At 41.3% G+C, this 19,414-nt stretch overlaps 1 protein-coding gene across 1 annotated transcript in view; it reads left to right on the top strand.

The window, feature by feature from the left end:
• The window catches only part of LOC126416578 (long-chain fatty acid transport protein 1-like), a 163,492-nt gene that overhangs the window by 92,646 nt on the left and 51,432 nt on the right, over window positions 1–19,414 (top strand). The window contains exon 4 of the mRNA XM_050084328.1: window positions 12,069–12,297. Within this exon, the coding sequence (XP_049940285.1) occupies window positions 12,069–12,297 (229 nt within the window). The remainder of the gene's footprint in view (window positions 1–12,068; window positions 12,298–19,414) is intronic.

Genomic DNA, 19,414 nt, shown 5'->3' with positions numbered 1-19,414 from the left:
GATCAGCCATGTAAACCACTGGACTGGGGCATCAGTCGTATACACTGAATTTTTATAGTGTACTTCGAACCCAATTTATCTAGAAAGTTAGTAAAGGCAAACCAACAACAACAGAGGTTTTAAATCAGCTATCAGTAAACTGGAAATTATTATGAGTGGTGAAAACATTGAAACTTCATCCTGTATGTTCTCACTGCTAAAAAAACTTGTAACTTACCCCATATGTATACATTCGGCACTAGTAAAACAAAGCAGCTGCATCAGTAGAAAACAACATGACAGTTAAAACTATTCATTCATTCATTCATTCATTCATTCATCAAGTTCTGTAGATCCCCCCCCCCCCAAGAAGGAAGGATATGGAATGAGTCAAGATATACATTAACAAAAGACAAAGAAATAGCAAGTTATTTCAGAAACTTAACTTAATCTGTATCCTGTATTAACAGTAAACTATCACTCTACTGCTTCATGTTATGCTATCCAAATTTAATGACATAAATTAGAAAGAAAGCTGCTATTTTGAAAAGGAAAAAAAATAGCTGCTGCCTTCTCAGTTTTGCAATATGGCTGCTGTTTTTCTGCAGTTAATTTATTTACTAGATTATTATAGTATTATTCAAAGAAATACTTTCCTATATCTGTAAATACTGAGTCTTATTTCCATTAAGCTACTACTTGTTGTTCAGCTTGCCCTGTAGCTAACACAACTTCTCAATTCATGAATTTAGATATTGAGGTAATTTGTTTCCAATTTTATTTTGTTGGTGGAGACACTTTGACTCACATCAGCCACGAACTCTGGAATTATTGTTTGTATTCCAGTGAAGATAGATTATGGTGTGAAAATGGACCACAGTTACATGATAGTTGTTATTCTCAGAAGTTATGTGAAACAACAGTATTGATGAAGAAAGGTTTATACAGCAAAATAAGTCTTTTGCGACCAATTATAGGTATGTAATTGGTGAAGAAGGTCTAAAAACTGTGAATCTGGTGTAAATAGTTGAAATAAAGTGAATGCAGGGAAACTGGAGAAGAAGAAACTGCGAATATTTGAGATGTTCTGCTGTGTAAGGTGGAGAAAGTTAGCTAGTTCATACTCCAAGCCTAGTCATGGTTTACTGTAATACTAGTATGTAATGACATAAGTTAACTGCAACAAAGGAGCTACTGCTTCATCTTAACTTAATTTTGCTATTGTGAAACTCTGTTTTCTATGCCACACAATGTCTCCATACTAACTTACAGAATTTTTAATATTATTCTTCATATTGTTAAATGAAAAATATCCTCCTCCAAATCCTCATGAACCCTCCTCCCTCCAAGCATGACATTCTGCAATATCCCCATCTTGTACAATATCCATGTCTGCCCATATGCCACTCTTGCTAGCAGTCCCTTGCCCTAGTGGCCATGTCCCTGTGAGTGATTGAGGAGTGGGATATGTCCCGTGCATTCACTGATAATTTCTTGTCCCTGTCTTGTCAATGCCATAGCAGTATTCACATACCAGCTTTGTTGCAACCATTGCCCAACATTGTGTAGGTAACAAAAAACTACACAATCATATGTTGGCCACCACTATCCTGTGACAATGAGCCAAAACAATTACTCATTAGTAGTGCAAGCTATTCAGATAGACATTGTTGGTTTGCCAGCTACTTCAGATCTAGTGTCATCTGGAATTATTCCCAGTCCCTTTTCCACTCCACTACAGATTCTTTGCACCACACAGCTGGCAAACGTACACTCACACATCCAACTCCTAGACTCAGACCTCTTGTAATCACTGCCCTCATCCAGCTTTTCTGTCTTCCCCACACCAATGTCTCTTCCCTTACCTGTCGCTTGGCACTTATTCCCTTCAACAAACTCTGACCAATCACCCCACTTACTGGCTTTCTACTTCCCTCTGTCTTTTATTTTTTCTTTCTAATCATATCTGTAATTTTTCAATTTCAGTAACCTCCCAATACATTTACTCTATTTCTCCATTCTAGATTCGATTCAATTCAATTCAGTTTATTAGCGTCCTTGTAGTACATCATCAAAATGACATAGGACTTGTCAATAAACATTACAATTTAAAATACATGTACATGAAAATTTATAATTGAATTTACTTGTCACTTAGACATTACTATTTTAATAGAACTATAAGAACATTAACATAAAAATATACAAGTAGGATAACAACGTACAAAAAAAAAATAAAATAAAATAAAAATAAAAAGCTAGTGATTCTCACATCAAAGATTATTTCCATTCTTACATTAACACTGTTTCACACTTTCATAGAAACAGCAAGTATTTAAATGTGAGCAATTACACATATTTACGAGGGCGGTTCAGAAAGTAACCTCCGATTGGTCACAGTGCGGGTTGTGGGGGGAGTAGCGACGCCATCTGTGCGTTCATGCACTCAACAGGTCAGTCGGCATCAAGCCGTGGTCGAGTGAACGTCGTACCTGCGCTAGTTTAGTTTTTGTGGCAGTTTGAAATGTGTGCTGCAATAGAAAACCCCGCCAAATGTGAAGTGCGTGCTGTCATAAGGTTTTTTACAGCCAAAGGATATTCTGCAGCAGCTATTCATCGTGAGCTTTGTGCCGTGTATGGACCAAGAGTTATGAGTGAAGGAGTTGTCCGTGAATGGGTACGTTTATTTAAAAGTGGACAAGAAAACGTTCATGATGAAGAGAGGAGTGGTAGACCATCATTGGTGACTGACGAACTCGTTCAGACAGTTGATGCAAAAGTTCGTGAAAATCGACGTTTCTCAATGTTGGAGTTGTCTACTGGTTTTCCACAGATTTCTAAGACTCTCTTGTACGAGATAGTGACAGCAAGATTGGGTTACCGTAAGTTCTGTGCACGATGGGTGCTCGCAGAACAACGGCCCTTCTTGAGTCCTTCAAGTGGGACATTATCAACCATCCACCTTACAGCCCAGACCTGGCGCCAAGTGATTATCACCTCTTCATGCATTTGAAGAAATGGCTCGGGTCACAGCAGTTTGATGACGACGAAGAGCTCAAAGATGCGGTCACAGGCTGGCTCCAGGCACAAGCGGGTGATTTTTATGCAGAAGGAATTTCAAAGCTTGTGAAGAGATACGATAAGTGCCTCAATCGCTATGGAGACTATGTAGAAAAATAGTGCAAAGATGTAGTTGTAAGATGTATGTATAAAAATATTTTTATTTAACTTGGTGTATTTTTTAAAATCAACCGGAGGTTACTTTCTGAACGGCCCTCGTATTATGTCAGGGAAATATTAACTGCGCTTTTATTGTCAATGATTCATAAACTCTTCAATACTGTAAAAACTATTGCTCAATAACATGTTTTTTAATTCTCTTTTAAATATGTGCAGTTTTGGTATTACTTTTAGTTCTTTGGGGAGAGCACTGTAGAGGATTTTGGGTTGGTATAGTACACTTTTGTGATACATAGCTGTTTTATGAATTTCTCTGTGGAAATCATTCCTATTCCTTGTTTCGTAGTTGTGAAATTCTCTGTTTAATGTAGAAAATTCCTCGTGTTCTTTTAAGAAACATATGCTTTCATATATGTATAAGGATGGTAGTGTCATGATTTTTAATTCTTTGAAAGCATGCCTACAAGAGTCTCTATATCCTATACCTTTTATTATTCCGACTGCCTTCTTTTATAGTCTAAATGAATGTTTTGTTAGACTGATGTTCCCCCAAAACTGTACACTGTATCTTAATAAACTGTGCATGAATGAGAAATAAACACATAACACTGATTTAATATTACATGAGCTTTTAAGCATTCTAAGTATATAACAAATTTGACTTAATTTTTTGTTCAATGATATTACATGCTTTTCCCATCTTAAGTGTTCATCAAACCATACTCCCAAGAATTTAGTGTATGATGCTTGTTCAATCTTACACTTGGCCAGTTCTACTGTAAGGTTAGTTTTTATTTTATTTGTAATATGTCTGAAGTTGATCCACATTGTTTTTTTGGCATTCACAATGAGTCTGTTTTCATTAAACCATCTGTCTGCTTCGTCTGTTGCTAATGTGACTTTTTCCTGTAAGTCAGCTTCACTATTTGCTTTAACAAACAAATTTGTATCATCAGCAAACAGTACTGCCTCTGCTTCAGATAGTTGACTGGTAGGTCATTGATAAATATTAAAAACAGTAATGACCCTAATACAGATCCCTGGGGTACTCCATACAAAACTCTCTCGAATCTTGATGAATATGTCCTATCTGCATGGCCTGTCTCCACCTTCTGATACCTGTTCGACAGATATGATTCAAACCATTTGTGGGCAACTCCACGTATCCCATAGGCATATAACTTCCTAAGCAGTAACTTATGGTCGATGACATCAAAGGCCTTTGATAAGTCTAAAAACAATCCACAATTTAATTCCTTTCTATTTATGGAATTTAGGACAAGTTGCAAAAAATTGAAGATAGCTGTTTCAGCAGATCTTTACCACTCTTTCCTCAGAACTCTCCCAGCTTTGTGTAGCCTACACCTCCCATAAGCACGTGATTTGTCTGCCTGACAGTGCTCACGTTCACCAGTGTGGGAGCCAATTGTATGTTTTGTTCTTGTTCCTGTGCCCTTCATCTGGTGTCCTCCATTCTTTTTGCTTGTGTGTATCCTATTATTAATAATCAAAAATGTAGGAAAGGAGAAGATTTCTACTTACCATATAGAAGACACATTAAGTCAAAATAAATACACACACACACACACACACACACACACACACACACACACACACACACACCAGAATGCAACTATCATGTGGTGGTATTGAGACAGCAATCTGGAGGGGGCAGAGAAGGGGAACGGATAATAGTGGATGGCTGGGGGGAGAGAAGAACACTGTCTGGCAGAGTGTCAGAGAGGGCGGAAACTGTGAGTGGGAGACCTGGGGACTGTGTTACCATAGGCTGAGTGCGGGATAATTATGGGAGCGGAGAATGTTTTGTAACGATAACGCCCATCTGCACAGTCCAGAAAAGCTGGTGGTGGAGGGGAGGATCCAGATGCGTAGGGTAGTGAAGCAGCGACTGAAATCAAGCACGCTATGGTCAGGTGCATGTTGTGCCACAGGGTGGTCTACCCTGCTCTTGGGCACAGTTTGGCAGGGGCTGTTCATCCTGATGAACAGCTGGTTGGTAGTCAAGCAAGTATAAAAAGCTGTGCAATGATTGCAGCACAGGTGGTAAATAACATGGCTGCTTTCACAGATGGCCCGACCCTGCATGGAGTAGGATAAACTTGCGACAGGACTGGAATAAGAAGTGATGAGTGGGTGGATTGGGCAGGTGTTGCACCTGAGTCTTCCACAGAGATTGGTATTGTGAGTGGCATAGGGGTGGACTGGGATGTTGTGAAGGTTGGGTGGGTGATGGAACACAACTCAGGTAGGATGTCCTTCATTTCAGGATGTGATGATAGCTAATCAAAGCCCTGGAGAAGGATGTGAAACACTTATTCGAGTCCAGGGTAGTTACGGATGACAAGAGGGCAGTCTTTGTGGCCGATTCTTGGGAGTTATGGGAGGAGCAAGTAGGTAAAAAGATGAGGGCTAGTAGAAATCCTTTGGTAACAGAAGAAATATTGAATTTAGTTGATGAAAGGAGAAAATATAAAAATGCAGTAAATAAAGCAGGCAAAAGAGAATACAAACGTCTCAAAAATGAGATCGACAGGAAGTCCAAAATGGCTAAGCAGGGATGGCTAGAGGACAAATGTAAGGATGTAGAGGCTTATCTCACTAGGGGGTAAGATAGATACTGCCTACAGAAAAATTAAAGAGACCTTTGGAGATAAGAGAACCACTTATATGAACATCAAGAGCTCAGATGGAAACTCAGTTCTAAGCAAAGAAGGGAAAGCAGAAAGGTGGAAGGAGTATATAGAGGGTCTATACAAGGGCGATGTACTTGAGGGCAGTATTATGGAAATGGAAGAGGGTGTAGATGAAGATGAAATGGGGGATACGATACTGCGTGAATAGGACAGAGCACTGAAAGATCTGAGTCGAAATAAGGCCCCCGGAGTAGACAACATTCCATTGGAGCTACTGACGGCCTTGGGAGAGCCAGTCCTGACAAAACTCTACCATCTGGTGAGCAAGATATATATGAAACAGGCGAAATACCCTCGGACTTCAAGAAGAATATAATAATTCCAATCCCAAAGAAAGTAGATGTTGACAGATGTAAAAATTACCGAACAATCAGTTTAATAAGCCACAGCTGCAAAATACTAACACGAATTCTTTACAGACGAATGAAAAAACTAGTAGAAGCCGACCTCGGGGAAGATCAGTTTGGATTCCGTTGAAACACTGGAACAGGTGAGGCAATACTGACCTTACGACTTATCTTAGAAGAAAGATTAAGGAAAGGCAAACCTACGTTTCTAGCATTTGAAGACTTAGAGAAAGCTTTTGACAATGTTGACTTGAATACTCTCTTTCAAATTCTAAAGGTGGCAGGGGTAAAATACAGGGAGCGAAAAGGTATTTACAATTTGTACAGAAACCAGATGGCAGTCATACGAGTAGAGGGGCATGAAAGGGAAGCAGCGGTTGGGAAGGGAGTGAGACAGGGTTTTAGCCTGTCCCCAATGATATTCAATCTGTATATTGAGCAAGCAGTGAAGGAAACGAAAGAAAAATTCAGAGTAGGTATTAAAATCCATGGAGAAGAAATCAAAACTTTGAGGTTTGCCGATGACATTGTAATTCTGTCAGAGACAGCAAAGGACTTGGAAGAGCAGTTCAATGGAATGGACAATGTCTTGAAAGGAGGATATAAGATGAACATCAACAAAAGCAAAATGAGGATAATGGAATGTAGTCGAATTAAATCGGATGATGCTGAGGGAATTAGATTAGGAAATGAGACAATTAAAGTAGTAAAGGAGTTTTGCTATTTGGGGAGCAAAAGAACTGATGATGGTCGAAGTACAGAGGATATAAAATGTAGACTGGCAATGGCAAGGAAAGCGTTTCTGAAGGAGAGAAGTTTGTTAACATCGAGTATAGATTTAAGTGTCAGGAAGTCATTTCTGAAAGTATTTGTATGGAGTGTAGCCATGTATGGAAGTGAAACATGGACAATAAATAGTTTGGACAAGAAGAGAATAGAAGCTTTTGCAATGTGGTGCTACAGAAGAATGCTGAAGATTAGATGGGTAGATTACATAACTAATGAGGAAGTATTGAATAGGATTGGGGAGAAGAGAAGTTTGTGGCACAACTTGACCAGCAGAAGGGATCGGTTGGTAGGACATGTTCTGAGGCATCAAGTTATCACCAATTTGGTATTGGAGGGCAGCGTGGAGGGTAAAAATCGTAGAGGGAGACCAAGAGATGAATACACTAAGCAGATTCAGAAGGATGTAAGTTGCAGTAGGTACTGGGAGATGAAGAAGCCTGCACAGGATAGAGTAGCATGGAGAGCTGCATCAAACCAGTCTCAGGACTGAAGACCACAACAACAACAACAACAACAACAACAACATGGGAGGATTGGGGATGTGAGGGGAATGGCACAGGAGATCTGTTTGCAGACTAGCTCTGGGGGATAGTGCTCGTCTGTGAAGGCCCTGATGAGGCCCTCAGCATACTGAGCAAGGGAGTTCTTGTCACTGCAGATAAGCTGTCCCCATGCAGTCAGGTGGTATGGGAGGGATTTTTTGGTGTGAAAGGTTGACAGCTGTCAAAATGCAGGTGCTTTTGGTGGTTGGTGGGTTTAAGTTGGAGAGAGGTGTGGATGGAGCCATCAGAGAGTAGGTGGTCACTGTCAATGAAAGTGGCATGCTGGATTGAATATGACCAAGTGAATGGGATGCAAGATAAGCTGCTTGGGTTGTGAAGGCCCTGAATCCATATCACGAAGATATCATCAATGAACCTGAATCAGACTAGGTGTTTGGAATTTTGGGAGGCTGGGAAGGTCTGCTCTAGATGGCCCATAAACAGGTTGGCATGGGGGGGGGGGGGGGGGGGTGCCATGTTAGGATAAATTTAATAAGGTGTATGAGGAATGAGTTAGTGGGCTTGGGGTCTGAAAGATATTGGGAAAGGTAGTGTTCAATAGTGATAAGACCACAGGCATGACGGATGTTGGTGTATAGAGAGGTGGTGTCAACAGTGACAAGTAGAAATCCAGGAGCTAAAGGGGTGGGGATGGAGGAGAGTCGGAGAAGAAAGTGGTCAGTGCCTTTGACCAACTCCTCCAACTAGTTGCTTGTAACGTAGGGCCAAAATTCTTTCAGTAGGGGTACAATTAACCAGCCACAATGGAGCATCCAGGATTGTAGGGTTTGTGGATTTTGGGGAGCATGAATGAATGAGGTGGGAGAGCAAGGTGTCATAGGGATGAGGAGAAGGGAAATGGATTCAGGGGAGAGGTTCTGGGAAGTGTCTAAGGATTTAAGCAGGGATTGGAGATTGTGTTGGACGTCTGGGATGGGATCACTCTGGCAGAGTTTATAGGTGGAGGAATAAGATAATTGGTGGAGGCCTTCTGCCATGTAATCACTGTGATTCAAAACAGTGGTGGAACCTTTGTCTGCAGGTAGGACTACTAGGTCAGGATTTGTTTTGGGGGTTGTGTATGGTTATTCTTTTTTCTGCTAAAAGTTTGGTGTTCTGAGGAAGGGGCCTGGGGAAGGATGGTGGGGCTAAGTTGGAGGTAAGGAATTCCCGGAAGAAAACCAGCGAGTGGTTTGGTAGGAGGGGAGGAGGATCATAGTTGGATGGTGGTATGAAATGGGAGAGGCAGGGTTCAAGTGTTGGAATTAGGTTGGTTTCAATTGGAAGGATTGGTGGCAGAGAAGTGCTCCCAACATAGGAATCAGCAGGAGTAAAGCAGGACTTTCACAAGACCGGCATGGTTAAATTCGGGTGTAGGAATAAAAGTGAGGCCTTTGGATAGGACTGAAACTATTGTGAAGTTGAGGGTTTTGGTGGAAGGGTTAACAACATTGTTACGGCAGGGAATTTTGGGGGCTATGGCAAGTTGAAAAGGCAGGATGTTGGTGCTATGAGGGGTGGGCAAGGAGGAATGCTGAGGGTCGGACCGGGGTTGGCTAGTGGTGCTGTGAGGTGGCAGTAGGATGGCAGCAGGTTGGATAACTTATGGTATTAGTGTGAGTGCTCCTCCAGGTGCTGGAGAGCAGGGGATTCAATTTTGGTGAAGTGATGTCTGGAGCACGGATTACAGAGTATTAGTATCTTGCACAGGTAGTAGAGGAGGTACTGAGATGCCTGTACCATGGAGATGTGTTTTTGCAGTACCAGGTTTGTAAGGACCAGGGAATGGCAGAATCTGAAAAGGTGTAGGTTATTGTGTAAGGAGGGGTGGGATCTAGAGAAAGGAACTTTTTAATTAGGTCCTTTTAGCTGATTCTATGGTTTATGCAGCATTTGCAAAACAGAATGTGGGACTGGGATTTAGACGGGGAAGGAAATAATTTTCTGAACTTGTGCAGAAAGATGGAGCAGGGATCTATTGTGGCAACAGTGGTGTAAACTAAATGGGAATGATGCAGAAATAGGCAAAATAGATGTTGATGGTTGTGAGAGGAACTGAAGAAGAGAAAAGATGCATAAAAAATTCATAAAGACATGCAGAAACATGCACAGGTAAGCAGAAACATGCACAGATACAAAAAAATATGCGCACACATAAAACCACACAAAATGCATCAAAACAACATAAAAATGTACAGAAATGTAAGAGAAAAGGAATCACAAGTTCATGTGGCATAGGCAGGTATGGAAAATAAAACACTGAAGTACATCAGGGTGAGGGATGAGGGAGGATCAGTAGAAATAAATATAACTGTCAGAGGATAGAATCTGGGGGGGGGGGGGGGGGGGCAGATGCTGCATCAAAAATCCGCATGATCATGAAGCTTGTTTTCTGTGCAGACAATCATTGATACAGTGTAGTTTGGAAGTAGATGTTGTTTCAAAAACAGTGAATAAAGGAGGGAAGAAGAGAAAAAACAGTACTCAGAAGAGTAATGCTGTAGAGAAGAGTAACAGAGGAAAACATCACTGGAATTTAGGGTGGAAGAAAACCTGTTTGACAAAATCAAACAATGGAAACTTCAGATAGGAATATCAACAGTGTAGGATAGTGTGTGACTTAGCATAAAGAAGAGACGTTAAGTTGCAGAAAGGCATAATTAAGACACTTAACAAAGCTTTTGGCCACAGCCTTTATCAGCAAAAAAGAAACACACACCATTCACACACACAAGCTAGCACATCTCACACACATATAAATACCAACTCCGGCAGGTTGGCCCAGAATTCATTTATCACACGGGATGGAAGCAACAGTCTGGAGGGGACAGATATGGGAAAGGGTAGTAGTGTATAGGTAAGGGGGGGAGAGAGGAACACTTTCTGGTGGAGTGTGCAGGGACTAGAATGCCAATAGGTGCAGTATAAGGGGGTTGTGGGACAGGAGGGTGGGGAAAAAAGATGGAAAAAAAAGGGGCAAAAAAGGGAGAGGAGCAGGGGAAGATGAGCAGGTGCACTGGCAGAGGGTGGCAGACAAAGATGGTAGGAAATGAGAATGGGAAGGATATGATAGGACAGAGGGGCGAAAACTGTTGGATGGAGGATGTGAGGACACTATGACACTATAGGTTGAGGCCGGGATCATTACGGGAGCAGAGAATGTGTTTTAAGGTTAACAAGAACTCCTTTTCTCAGTGAACCAAGCGCCTCACCAAGGCCTTCACAGACAGGCACTGTCTCCCAGACTTAGTCTTCTAACAGATCTCCTGTGTCATTTCATTTCACAGCCCTAATCCTCCCACTACCACCAAGTACCAGCCACAACATAGTGCCCTCTTAGTCAGCCATTACCACCCTGGATTTTGACAAGTGAACCACATCCTTCACTAGGGCTTTGATTGCCTATCATCATGCCCTGAAATGAGGGACATCCTACCTGAGTGGTGTTCCATCACCCACCCAACATCCACAACATCCTAGTGCACCCCTATGCCACTTCCAACCCCGACCCCTTGCCACAAGGATCTTATCTCTGTAGAAGACTTGGGTACAAGACCTGCCCAGTCCACTCACTCAGCACTACATATTCCAGTTCTGTCACAAGTTTATTCTACCGCATGATGGGGTGGGCCAATTGTGAAAGCAGCAATGTCATTTACCAGCTCTGCTACAATCTTTGCACAGCTTTTTATATTGGTATGACTACCATCCAGCTGTCCACCAAGATGAGAAGCCACCCCCAAATTGTGCCCAAAAGCAGGGTAGATCACCCTGTGGGGACAACATGCAGCTGAGCACAATATGATTGATTGCAATGACTGCCTCACTACCCAGGCCATCGATCCTCCCCTCCACCACCAACTTTTCTGGACAGTGCAGATGGGAGTTATATTTACAACACATTCTCTGCTCTCATAATTATCGCAGCCACAACCTATGGTAACACACTGTCCCCACACACTTCACCCAACAGTTTCCACCCCCTCTGCCCTATCACTTCTCTCCATTTTCGCCTCCCACACTCTTTGTTTGCTGCCCTCTGCCAATGCATCTGCCCGTCTTTCCCTGCTCATTTCCTTTTTTTACTCCTTTATTCCCAGCATCCCTGCCCCACAACCTCCTGATGCTGTGCCTCTTGGCATTCTAGTCCCTTCATACACTGCCACCACTTGTTTTGCCTACTTTTCAATGAGTATATATCTTGCCTTGTACTATCTTTTATTAAATTTATTATAAATTATCTAAAACCAAATGATCACAAGTGTTAAATAGGTTACTGAATGTGTCCAATGATGTGATTGTTACATGTAGAGTTTATGACTAAAACTACTCTTATAAATTACAAATTCTTTTGTGTATTGTTTCACAGTCCAAAACACATACAAGCTACAGTGTCGTGGAGCTTTTTGATATGATGAATAATATTGATATGTATATTACAGTAATTCTTTTCCATGCCATTAACATTATTCTGTTTCGGAAACATTTCATGTTTATTTGGATGCATTACTTTTCAGCTATCAGTGAAGTACTAGACACAGTAGCAGGAAAGCCACTGTATCAGCTTAATGAAACTGTTAGTTCTGAGGTGGTTGCCACTGCTACAAATCTTGGTAATGAACTGGCAACATCAGTAGATGGTAGTGCTCCTGAGTACCCAACATGTAGCCTTAGTGACAAGCTTATCTACATCTACACCTCTGGCACTACAGGTTTTCCCAAAGCTGCAGTCATAACACATACAAGGTGTGTACTTTTTTCAGATATTAGACATTTTATGCATTATTTCCTGAACTTTATTATTAATATTCTGGATTTTAAATCTTGGTTTTCATGGTCCGCAATTACTTGAAACAACATACCTTTCAGGTATCTTCGATACCTCTATTGGAATAGGGTCCTTACTGATATTTTTATTCACTGTTAATTATAAATATTATCATCCTCCTGTTTTCCAGCAAAAAATGCAATAAAATCTTTTTGGGTTACTAAACACAATATGTAGTGAGTGCCCCTGTTGGACTGTGCACATGTTAAGCAACTTTGCATAACTGGCAGCAAGGGCAAATTCTAGTCCACTGACGACAATCTCTGTGTATGTCCGGCCACACAAACCTCTGTAACACCAGCTTAAACATTGTGCACACTCCAGGGTGACACAGGTTATGGAAGTTACTGAACACTGTCCAGGGGAATGCAGTTGGTACATACAGTCATGATCTGTTGTGCATTACATCCCAGTACGCCTTGCCAATTTCACCCAGCATTTTGACCAGTTGCAATTTTAGTGAAGTTTTATCATTGAGTAATACTGCTTGTAGTTCATGGTCTTCTTGCTGCATGACTGCTTATACTGTCATGTTCAATGGTTGTGAAATACCAAATAAGCAGTCGACTATCACATTGGTCAGTCCAGAAATGTGCCACAAGTCTGTAGTGAATTGGCATATAAACTCGAGTTGAGAGTGCTCCCATAGTGAGCACTTGTCACTCTTCTTACGGAATGCGTATATCAGCTATTTATAATCAGTATGAACTGCGAAATCCTGTGCCTTGACCTGTGGCCTGAAGTGCTTGACGGATTGGTAGATATCCAACAGCTCCCTATCACATGTCCTCCAATACTGCTGTAAAGGTGTCATTTTATGCAAAAAATATTCCAATGGCTGCTGTGCACCACCTACCCATCCTTACAAAGCTGGCTGGCATCAACCACTAAGGTGAGCAAACCATAAAGTTTAGGGTGAGTAGGGTGGCCTGGGCAAGGCTGTTTTTCATCACTATGAATGCTGCATCCTTACTCCCATTCCATTGCATGGGTGCATTATCTCGTACTTTTGCACCTGATAGTGCTGCATTTAAAAGCACCTGTTGCTCGGCAAAATGTGGTAAATGAAGCTGGTAAAAATTTACCATCCCAAGGTATCTGCATAGCTCTTTTATGGTGGTAGGCTATGGCAGTTGTAATATGCCCTCTACTTTTTCTGGTAATGTTTCAGAGCCAGAGGACGATATGTGATGGCTCAGAAATTCAACTTCAGGCTGACCAAAAATGCATTTCACAGTTTTTAAAACTTCACTGTACTTCTCCAGTCATTTAAAAACCTCACAAAGTGACTGTGATGCTGTTCTCTAGTTTCTGAATAGACCAAAACATTGTCCAGACAAGCAAAGTGTCAAGTTAACCCACCAAGATGGAATCTCTAAACTGCTGCCTGGTCTGTGCAGTGTTCCACAACCTGAATGTCACAAACTTCAACTCTAACAATCTGAAGGGTGGATAGCTGTCTTGGGAATGTGCTCTGGCAAGACGGGTTTCTTCATATAGGCCTTAGCGCAGTTAATGGCTCTAAATATTGTTGAACTATGAAAGATGTGGTTGTAGTCAATTAATAATGGTACCAGATAGTGGTCAGGAATAGTCTTGGCATTCAGCACTTGATAATCACTGCATAGATGCCAGGTTCCACCTTTTTTTTAGGGGCTATGCATAATACTGATGTCCAATGACTGCACAATGGGCAAATAATTTGCTCATTCAATTTAAGATCAAATTTTGCTTTTGCTATTGTGAGGCATCCAGGTGCTAATCTGCAAGGGTAACATGACATAGGTGGTCCATCTGCAGTTTTGATGTGGTGGACAGTGTGATGCAACACCTGTTGTGGCACTCACAGTGGTCTAGTTAAGGCTGGAAAATCTTGCAAAATCACACGGTAAACTTCATCTACTACTGTACAAGCTTGATGCTACTGGTTCTAGTATGATGGTGATTTCCAGCAGCTGTCAAACCAGTAAGGCTATGCACAAGCCAGGCATCAGACATGTCAGACAAAAGTTTGAAATATGCTAAGAAGTAGGAAACTATTATTGCCTCACCCACATCCGCTACCATGAAGTTCCATGTTAACTGTCCATGCAGGACTAGATTCACATCCCCATGCTGCATACCATAAGTTGGCATTTCTGTATTGTTAGCTACTGCCAAGTTGACTGCCACACACAGCCTGCAGCTGCTGAGTGACTTCCTCAGTAAAATACTTATATCAGACCCTGTATCTATTAGGTATTTCCTTCCTGAGGACCAACCCATTACAAATAGGTACTGAAAATTGTGGCAGTCAGTGGTGCATACTAATGACCACTGACCCCATTTGGGAATATGCATGGGCTTGTACACATTTTCACCTGTTCACCATGTTTGTGGTGGTTCCAGCAAACAGTGGAGCCAGACTCTGATGCAGAATTTGAAGTGGAGTGACTCCTTGAACGTCTTAAGTTGGTTACACCCTCTACAGTGGCTTTTATTACCATGTGAAAGCACAGCTGCCATCTGTGCACTTAAGGGATCCACCTTGGCAGCTAGGGCATTATAATCGGCACACGACACAGTAGGGGTCATGGATGTATCACTGATGGAACAGTTACTGTACTGACCTGCGAGCACAGTGTGATAGCATCTTGAATGCAGTCAGCAAGTTCTGTGGCTACATCCGTATCTGACCATGTGTGAGTGATGGCTTTTACCTAGGTTGACAGATGGTTGCTCCAAATTGTGTTTTGTCAGGAATGGTGTCAATGTCTGCTTTGCTGTGAAGATAGTGATGGTATTGTGGGAGCTTCCTGTAGCACATTTCTTCTTGAGTCAATACCTGGTGAATGTGATCTTCCTATAAAGCCACTATACAGTGCATAGCTCTGCTTTTAATCTGTCATAGGTGTTTTCCGTTGGAGGAGCTGAATTTAGGAATATGGACAAGTCAAGGTATAATTTAATGAAAGACCATCAGAACTGCAAACAATGTATTCCAGTCAGTATGGTCAAAAGCTTTCTCCAAATCTACAAATGATATAAACATAGGTTCAGTATCTTCCTTAAGATAAGGCATTGGGTCAGTTTTGCCCCATGTATTCCTACATTTCTTGGAAAAATGATATGGAAATGATTAGAATAGCAATTCGCTGTGACAGGTGTAATGGCCACCAGAGTGCATTAGTGTTACTTGTGTCTAGTACTGTACTATACTGTACTGGCCTGGTATATAAAGGGTGTAAACAGCATCAGATGTTGAGTGATCTCTGTGAAGGACACAGACATGCTATGTAATCATGTGAGACTGTGTTATCAGCACCTAACATAGTTTGAAAGGGGGGGCCTCATTGTGGGTCTCCACTTGGCCAACTGGTCTAATCATGCAGTATCCAGATTTGTGGGGCATTCATATGTGACAGTTGTTTGATGTTGGACTTCATGGGAATGTGAGGGCAGACATACAGCTATCATGGTTCCAGTTGACTCTGTCTGACCACTACAATGGTTGATCGTCATGTGCACCAAGTGTATTGTAGCTCCTTCACGTCTGCACCTGCCATCCAAGAACAGGTAATGGACTTGCAGCAATAATGTGTGTCTTCCCACATGTTTGGTTGGAGACTGGTTGCAGCTGGATTATGGTATTACTCTGCCATATGTAGGCTGCCATTAACTTCTTAACAGAAATGGCTCCATTTGTAGTGGTGGCATGATCAGGAAACATGGACTGCTGATGAGGGATATCCAACTGTACTCAGCCTTGAATTGTAGTCTGCATCAGCAAATATAATGGTGACCTGGGAAGAGGTCTATTTCTTCCAATGTTTTGAAGAGGCACAACTCTGCTACTCCTGGTGTCATGGAATGAGGAGCCATCTGGTATGACTTCAGGTCACAGCTAACAGTGACTGAGCGAACTCTGACAGCACAAGGTATGTCATAGCCTCATGTTATCTCTCATGCAACACTATTGTTGTACCATTTTTCAATAGGACAATGTTCATCTACAAATGGCACGTGTCACTTTGAGCTGTCTGCTTGACACTGAGGAACTCTCCCCGACAGAACATGTGTGGGATCAGTTTGGATATCAAGTACCAGTTACAATAATTGTGGGCCAGCTTACCTCAGGAAAAGATACAACTACTTTGACATACTTCCCAACCAAATTGGTGCATGCTTCCAGCTTACAGGGGAACAATGTCGTACTATTAAGTGGGCTCATACTACCACATTCTTTGTGAATTAGACTTGTATTGTAATCACAGAAATAACATTACATACCTTCTCAACCCATGTACGTTCATTTCATTTCCTCTTCTTCTGGGTGCTTCACTTTTATTGTCAGGCAGCGTATATCTTGCATACCACATAGAATACTTTTGCTGTGGAATGTTCTTTCATGGATCTCAATAATTCAAAGAGAATGTCTTCCATTCCAGATGCTTTACTTCTACTCTGGTCTTTCAGATATCTGTCAAATACTTCTCACAATATCACATCCCCAATCTCATCTTAATCTACTTCCTCTTCCCTTTCTGAAATACTGTCTTCCTGATCTTTTATTGATACAGCCATATTCATAATTGCCAGCGGCACATCACTGATGTAAAAATTTTAGCCTCTTGCTGGTTGGTATACATTTGTACTGGTGTGGAAAGTTCTTAAGCAATCACAGATCAAGCAAGTGAGGTCAGTCACAGCACACAGGGGGTATTTATACTGATCTCTTCAGCAATCATTTTGGTATAGCTGAGGCCACGTGTTGGATCGCTGGGTGTGTGTTGTCAAATAGGCAGCACTTCTAGAATGGATCGATATTGTCTATTTGGTTGTGGATGGGCAGGTCACTGCATCCTGCCTGTTCAGGAGTGAAGTGACAGACTGTGCCTGTGGACATGTGCAATGGGCATCTTTCTGATTTTGATAAGCCTATTCATTCAGTCTGTTTAGACTGAGGCTCCTTGGTTTACTGACTGTCAGACTATATTTACTTGGTGGATTCCTTGTAATTCTACAATACTCCATGTGCTCTCTTGCGTTGTTTTTAAAAGGGGCAGGAGTGCTGTGTTCACATGGTGGAATTATTAGTGGAAGTTATTTGCTCACCTAAGGTAACCATGTTGAAATGCACTCGGGGAACATTAAGGGTGTGTAGTCTTTAACTGTGTCTTTCATCTGTTGTAGAATCCTGTGCAAATTTGTTTGGTGCAAGAGAACAGGCAGGGTATTATGTACTGGTGGGGCTATTGTATCCCATGGGTGCTATGGAAATTTATCTTAAGACTGCTGAAAGTCTTTGCCCAGCTCTGACAACTCCCATCAAATTGCATACGCATGCACTCAGCAATGGGTTAGTAAAGTCTATTCTGTAAAAAGTTCTGATCCCCTTGAGTGTCCTGTTCTGCTTATGCATTGTTTGTTAAACTTGGTTGGAAGCTGGTGAGTTTTGACTGGACACAGCTCATTGAAAGCCATTACTTACTTTTTTCCCCAATGATAAATTTCAATTGTCAGTTGCAAATAACGACTGAAATATATCCTGAAAAAATAATACTACAGTTGCTGAAAAAATCCTTAGTTTTTTATCACGGCACAGATTAAGAAGTTTTAATAGTTGGATGGCTGTATGATTTTAGAAAAAAAGTTAAATGTTTATTAATTCTGTGTGTTTCTCTGTATTTTATATATTTACTGTACAAAAATTTCTCAAAAGGGACGAAGCCTGAGGTCTGGGTTAAGTTCAAGTGGGAGCAATATTCGCCCCACTGATCAATTTCAAGGTTAATGATAGTTTGCTAACTGGTCTTCTTCTCAAATATTAATCTTGTCTATCTGTGTCCATTTGTATATTTAACTGTGTAAATATAATAGAGGGAAACATTCCATGTGGGAAAAATATATCTAAAAAAAAGATGGTGTAACTTACCAAACGAAAGCATTGGTATGTTGATAGAGACACTAACAAACACAAACACACACACAAAATTCAAGCTTTCGCAACCCGCGGTTGCTTCATCAGGAAAGAGGGAAGGAGAGGGAAAGACGAAAGGATGTGGGTTTTAAGGGAGAGGGTAACGAGTCATTCCAGTCCTGGGAGCAGAAAGACTTACCTTAGGGGGAAAAAAGGACAGGTATACATTCGCGCGCGCGCACGCACACACGCACACACGCGCGCGCGCACACGCACATATCCATCCGCGCGTATACAGGCACAAGCAGACATATAACTCTTTGCCTTTACATATGTCTGCTTGTGCGTGTGTGTGTGTGTGTGTGTGTGTGTGTGTGTGTGTGTGTGTGTGTGGTGAGGGGGGGCAGGGGGGGGGGCGTGCCCGCGAGTGTATACCTGTCCCTTTTTCCCCCTAAGGTAAGTCTTTCTGCTCCCAGGATTGGAATGACTCCTTACCCTCTCCCTTAAAACCCACATCCTTTAGTCTTTCCCTCTCCTTCCCTCTTTCCTGATGAAGCAATCGTGGGTTGTGAAAGCTTGAATTTTGTATGCGAGTTTGTGTTTGTTAGTGTCTCTATCAACATACCAACGCTTTTGTTTGGTAAGTTACACCATTTTCATTTTTTTTTTTTTTTTTTTTTTTTTTTTTTTTTTTTTTTTTTTTTTTTTAGATATATAACTGTGTAAATAATTTCACAAGAAGGAGCAGTGCCCAAAGTCTGGGTTAAGATCAACTGGGAGCTACAATTACTCTGCTGACCAATTTCAAGGTTAATAATATTATTTTGTTAATAGGGCTACAGGCCACGACTGAATATTAATTGGGTTTAATCCTGTCTATCTTGGTATTCTTAACTGTGCAAATAATTCAATGAAGTGGCAATGGCCTAGATCTCAGTCACATTTATGGGATGCTACACTTGCTCTGTTGACCATTTTCATAATTAATATTGTTTGTTAAAGTTTTAAGATTTAATAATGTTCCTTTCCTTAAGTTTCAATTATGTAGTTGAATGTTTTTAAAGGTTTTGATTAATGCAAGTTTAGCCAAGGATTTTGGTTTCAATATTTAATTATTAGTGTTTGTTAAAGTTTGC

The sequence above is a fragment of the Schistocerca serialis genome, chromosome 8, assembly GCF_023864345.2.
Source record: "Schistocerca serialis cubense isolate TAMUIC-IGC-003099 chromosome 8, iqSchSeri2.2, whole genome shotgun sequence".
NCBI lineage: Eukaryota > Metazoa > Arthropoda > Insecta > Orthoptera > Acrididae > Schistocerca > Schistocerca serialis.
This window is presented reverse-complemented; position numbering and strand designations above follow the sequence as displayed.